Source organism: Armigeres subalbatus, chromosome 3 (genome assembly GCF_024139115.2).
Source record: "Armigeres subalbatus isolate Guangzhou_Male chromosome 3, GZ_Asu_2, whole genome shotgun sequence".
NCBI lineage: Eukaryota > Metazoa > Arthropoda > Insecta > Diptera > Culicidae > Armigeres > Armigeres subalbatus.
Window position 1 is genome coordinate 115,514,851 of NC_085141.1, and position 6,000 is coordinate 115,520,850.

General features: G+C 37.7%; 1 protein-coding gene across 7 annotated transcripts in view; it reads right to left on the reverse strand.

The window, feature by feature from the left end:
• LOC134219966 (PDZ domain-containing protein 8) overlaps nt 1-3,234 on the reverse strand; it is a 74,964-nt gene extending 71,730 nt beyond the window's left edge. The window contains exons 1-2 of one of the 7 annotated variants that reach the window (XM_062698879.1): nt 3,108-3,234; nt 1,811-2,225 (exon numbers count right to left, since the gene is read on the reverse strand). In XM_062698879.1, coding sequence (XP_062554863.1) covers nt 1,811-1,984 — 174 coding nt within the window. In that variant the 5' untranslated portion in view covers nt 1,985-2,225; nt 3,108-3,234. Of the gene's footprint in view, nt 1-1,810; nt 2,533-3,017 lie in introns of all 7 variants that reach the window. The other 6 variants (XM_062698877.1, XM_062698876.1, XM_062698875.1 and 3 more) reach the window with 6 other exon arrangements.
• Nucleotides 3,235-6,000: the final 2,766 nt, after the last annotated feature.

A 6,000-nucleotide genomic window follows, 5' to 3' on the forward strand; every position in this document is an offset into this window, starting at 1 on the left:
AAAAGCTTCTTTGGTCGTATAAAGCCTAACAATGGGCCACATGTAGTGTATTCTCTGAAATCCTTCGCGGGCCGCAGAAAAAGGCTTGAAGGGCCGCATGCGGCCCGCGGGCCGCACTTTGGGGATCACTGATCAAGACGAACATTTGCTCTCTAAACTAACCCAAGAATGGCAAGTGCAGGGGTATATTCGGCTTGCACTGGGCGATATAACTTGAATTGGCTAGCACAAACTACGAAGATACTAGTCATACGCCCATACTGGAAAATGGGTAACAAAATTGTGGGCCCTCCTTAGCCGTACAGAAAGACGCGCGGCTACAAAGCAAGACCATGCTGAGGGTGACTGGGATCGATTCCCGGTGCCGGTCTAGGCAATTTTCGGATTGTATGTAGTCTCGACTTTCCTGGGCATACAAGTATCATCGTGTTAGCCTCATGATATACGAATGCAAAAATGGAAGCCTGGCTTAGAAATCTCGCAGCTAATAACTCAAGACAAAATTTTCAAAACGACTTATCTGCTTTTGTAAACAAAGATTCAAACGACGATTTGACGGATCTGATAGCTCTCCCATGCAAACTAACACCATCAACAGGTAGCGGAAACCTACACCTACCTATTGGTGGTGTTGGTTTGCGTGGGAGAGCTATCAGATTCGTCAAATCGTCGTTTGAATCTTTGTTTACAAAAGCAGATAAGTCGTTTTGAAAATTTTGTCTTGAACTGTGGAAGTGCTTAATGAACACTAAGCTGCGAGGCGGCTCTGTCCCAGTGTGGGGATGTAATGCCAATAAGAAGAAGAAGAAGAAGAAAAAGAAGAAGAAGAAGAAGGGTAACAAAATCAGATGTACCGAAACGATGAGAGGTAGACAGCCAATGTAACCGCGTATCACAGGAGTGTCAGCTGTCAGGTATCTATCTACACGGAATGCAGGAGGATTCCATGATTTTTATCCTATGCACTCAGATCTGCAAAATGCTTCAAGTAAAAACTGTATTTTCCATAGTACCATAGTGGAAAATTCAGATAATTATTTTAAAAAAAAGTTTGGAATAATCTGCGGATAGGAGTTTGCTATTATACCATATAAGAAAAAAAAAACTCCTCGGATTTGTTAAAGAATGTTTTGAAAATCCTCAAAATTATTCGAATTTTATTTTGTTGTCCCTCAATATATTATTTTTTGACAAAAATCCGATGGGGTGGGCGATACAAAGTAGTTTTGAAATATTTGTATCGGCCTAATCTAAGAAATTTTACATTCAGGAGTATAGTATTCTGGGAGTTGGAACATTCTTGAGACTGGGTCTCTGGAAAATGGTATAGAACAGTTTTGATTACCAGGCCCGTAAGTTGTCACATGAACGTTTACAAATAAATCAATGAAAAGAAATTTGACTTGTTTCTCTATTCCGTGATTTCTTCCAGCTTCCGAGCTCAAATCTTAGCAAAAGAAGCGACGAGATTGATGTTGTATTTCTTTCTTTTTGGAGTTAATGTTTGTTTAGTAAAATGAAAATGAAAATAGTTTTCCTATAAGGTTTCTTTTTTGTGTTTTTTTCTTGTCGGCATATTTTGTTCTATTATTGCTAGAAGGGTTATCATACATTCTTAAACTCTCCCACAAAATTGTTTGATATCAGAAAATCTTTGGATCAAATTTCAAAATTCCCCCACCCTCCTCCTTAACAATAAGTCAAACCTGTCAAAGACCGTCCTTTGTCATAAAGGTACCTATCATAATCCTTCTTACTGTCCAAAAAAGCCTTCCCTCTTCCATAATAAATTTCGTCATTCATCACTTACATCCGGTAGCACGTATGGTTCGCTGTAGGCCGACTTCCGGTACTCCTCCTGCTCCCGGCCCAACTCAGGCAGGTGGAAGTACCGCACAAAGGCATAATACTGTATCAGCAGCATCAGTACGGCGCCAATCACGCACGACATCAGACAAAACAGGAATAGGTTCGCCAGATCCATTGCGCTTTCCACAGTTGTTTGACTGATTCACCAAAACTTGTGATGCTTCTTCGCTGCTTGTTTGCACCTTTTAGACACGATAAAAACTTTTGCGACCATTCACTGCTATCGTGGGTGCCTCAGCAGGTGACAGTAGACGCCCAGATTTTGGTTTCACGCCATACACTAATTTACTGCCGCTGAAACACTATAGACTTGTAGGTTCACTTTCTACTGGAAACGTTGACACTAAACCAGGACACTGATAACACCATTAGGCCATTAAGAGATAGGGCGACATTCTTTTAGCACTATGAAATATGGCTTCTATCGCTTTTTGCACCCATAATAGAGGTACGAGCGCACTTTAACCATCAATCGATTTTGCCATTTTCACACAATCTAATCGGATAGAAACCAAAGGCAGCAGATACCATCAAAACTCACAACAATCGCTCACCAATATTTGGTACTGACTGCCAGATTCTTCGAGATGGGCGGAAACATAAACATTATCAACTGCACTGTTTAACATAACGAGTTACCAGAAGTTCAGGGCTGGTGACGGGCTTGTAATTTGTAATTTTGTAATTGTAATTTTATTCATTCAGTTTTACGTGATCCTGTAGGTACAGACCTTATTTTCAGGGCAAGGAAATTATTATATGATATTTATTGTTATTGTATGTTATTGTAAGATATTTAGTGTTATTAAAATAAAGGAGTAGATTCAATGGAACGTTGCTCGTTAAAAATCAACCTGTTTAAAGCACTTATGCTTGATAAATCATTGGAAATCTACTTAAGTGAGAAACTGGCTATGGGTGAAATTTTGATTAAATAATCAATTTATCATTTTGCAATGCAAACTTATTGAATTTAATATTATTTATTGGAGTTGAGCCAATTTTAAATGAAATGAGTTGGTGGTAACTTGAGATAATCATAAAGCAGCTTGAAACAACCATTTCACAAATCGTGGCCATTGCCAGCCCTACCAATCACCGCACTTGATTGCTGTTTTTGCTGCTAGCGCCTGTTATTTATTTTTAACCTGCATTTGCCATGAAATGATAAAACACTGCTTATGCTAATGCAATACACAACACAAATCAGTTTTATCAATCTTCGATACACAAATTACCGCAAAATCAAGAATTTTGATGAATAACTTTTAGTTCGCACGACACACGAAAGCAAACGACCAAGTCGCAACAGCTGTCAAACATTACTTACGCGATGTTCCGACGAGACTGCAGGATGATAGCAACAAAGCGCTGCAACCCGAACATATCCGAGTGAAAGCAGAAACAACAACCGAAGACGGAGTGACACGACCAGTGTTGCCGCTATTTTATTATTTGTCTCATTCATTTATTCATTTATTTAGTTAACATCTAAACAGATAACACTGAATCAACAATTTGACGTTACAATGCACGGTTCGAGGCCGCATCTCTCCATCCTCGGATACGCCCCACGCTCGCCAAGTCGTTTTGCACCTGGTCTACCCATCTCGCTCGCTGCGCTCCACGCCGTTATTTATCTCATATTTTTATGAAAATTGCCAAGCTCCTACTTAAGGAATGCTACGTAGGATATCAGGCATTTGCGATTTGTTTTATCTACTTTTATCACCTATCATAGTTGATGTAATAATTATCGCACTTTCTTTTGCGTTTCGGATGATACACGCGTAAATATCACTTATTTAAAACAATCCATCCCGCCTACACTTCACCATAGTGAGTGAAATACGCTGAAATTTCGAATGAATAGCTCTTACATCAACTATGAATTGAACTCATAAATCACCTTGAAAGGTAGTTCAATTCATAGTTGATGTAAGAGCTATTCATTCAAAATTTTATTCTTCTTCATGCAACCTTAAAGCGCCAATTGCAGCATGGATAAATCGTATCTCGCGCTTAGTTTCATAGGGGCGTAACTGCATTGATCGATTTCTCTTCGTCGATTTTTTCTTTTAATTATTCTTCCGAACTACGCTAGTTTGTCGATGATTTAATGATTTGGTGTGATAAAGGATGATAGTATCTTGCACCAGAATCAATAATACCGGTTGTAGCTTTTGAAACAATTTAGTTATTAACAAAATATAAAATCGATTAAGAGAATTCGATAAATACAGTTACGCCCCTATGAAACTAAGCGCGAGGTATGTATTTTACTGCCCCTATTCGTATAAGCGTCCCATGTCAGTTTTCTTCAACTTGAGAAATATACCGTTGAATTTTTCAAACTCGTTTTACATGGAGAAATTAAAAAAATTCTAATAAATCGATAAAACCAGTAATCTTTCTGAAAATTTGGCATTATATTCTTTATCTGTATACATTGCTATGGAACTATTAAATGGACCATAATTACATTGATGTTTTGTGCGAGAGTTTATCAAAATCTGGAATGTGACTGCTATGCGAATAAATAGCAAGATGGGACAACACAGGTGGGTTTTGATTTTCAAATTTCTAGAACAATGTTTATTATTTTATCAGTTTTTCTTGAAGATGAGTTCATTTTAAGCTTATTTCTGAAAGAAAATCGAAATCGTCAAAAATCGACATGGGACTCTTATGCGAATCGCGGCAGTTTAGTACAACTATATTTTTTATGTGGTGAGCGATCCTTTAGACTACATCGAATAAAAAATTTCCTTTTTTCTAGAACATGAACATGAGAATGATGCAGTGATCCAGAAAACTATATCAAAATATATTCAGTAAAATTGTACACAATGATAGTAACATGAAAAATTTTGGTAAAACTTGTAAAACCTAGAGGGCTCCTCAGTTTTAGATTCTACCCGCCGTTTGGCAACACTTGACATGATTTGTAGGATACATTCCCTATGCGACACCTTATGTTGTCACGTGACATCCAGCATAAATCACAATTTGTAGCATGCACTTCAAAGTGGGAGTTGGGAGATGAGTGTGACATAGATTTATGCTCGATGTGTTATGCGTTAGGCTTATGTTTCTTAGCATCGCAGTGGGGTTACGAACGATAAGGTATATTGACGTAAACTACGTCTAAGGGGAAGACTCGGATACAGGGTGTAAAATGAAAATTTCAAAATTTGGAGACCGTCACGAAATCATGTAAGATTTGTAACATTAATAGGTCGTTTATCTTTCAATGGATTTTAAAGATTGATATATCAATCGATTCGCAAACTCTCTACCAATTTGCCAGTAGTGTTTAAACTTTCGATTATCAACATTAAACTATTGAAAATTTTAGTTCTTTCATACATCATGCATCCCCTATACAGCACGTTCCAATCCTTGGTAATTGCCTACTTTTAGGGTATTATCAATTATTGAACTGGGGTGCATGAATGGGGTGGCCTAGCTGCTTGACAGTGGGGTTCCTACTCCCTCACAGAGTGGGAAATGCTGCTAAAGCTGGGTAGTGGTTTCGGTGGGATGGTTGGTGGAATAACTGGTTCAGTGTACTATATTTAGTTTTACGTAGTTTACGTCGAGCGGTCGTGTCTTGTATACAACCCCAACATTTAAAAAAAAAAAATGCAATCAATATTCGGTATTTGTTCAGTGAACTGTTTGCTTTTTTTCGAAGCTAGATCTTGAAAAGTCTGTTTTTAATAAGGAATCTATACACAATTAAATGTATCTGCCGCAAATGAAGTTCAATCAACTCGAAGTTGATTTCAATTCTCTTTGCAAAGTAGTTCGCTAAGGATGGCCAAAAGCTTAAAATGGCCCTATTTTTTTTTGTATTAGGGTAATTCGCCAAATGTTGAACAGCTAATTTCTTCGCCTATTGTTAAATGTACGTGCATTTCTTATGGGAGTTCAACGATAGGCGACAAAATTAGCCGTTCAACATTTGGCGGTTTCTCCTACGGCATTTTGGTACTTTTTGTTTTTTTTTTTTGACTAATTTTATTTGCTAATTATCTAATACATGCATTCATCTCTTAGACTAGGTGTTCCGTGTTTTCTTAACACTATCATCCTTATTTGCTATGTTACGCTTTTAGATATCTTCTT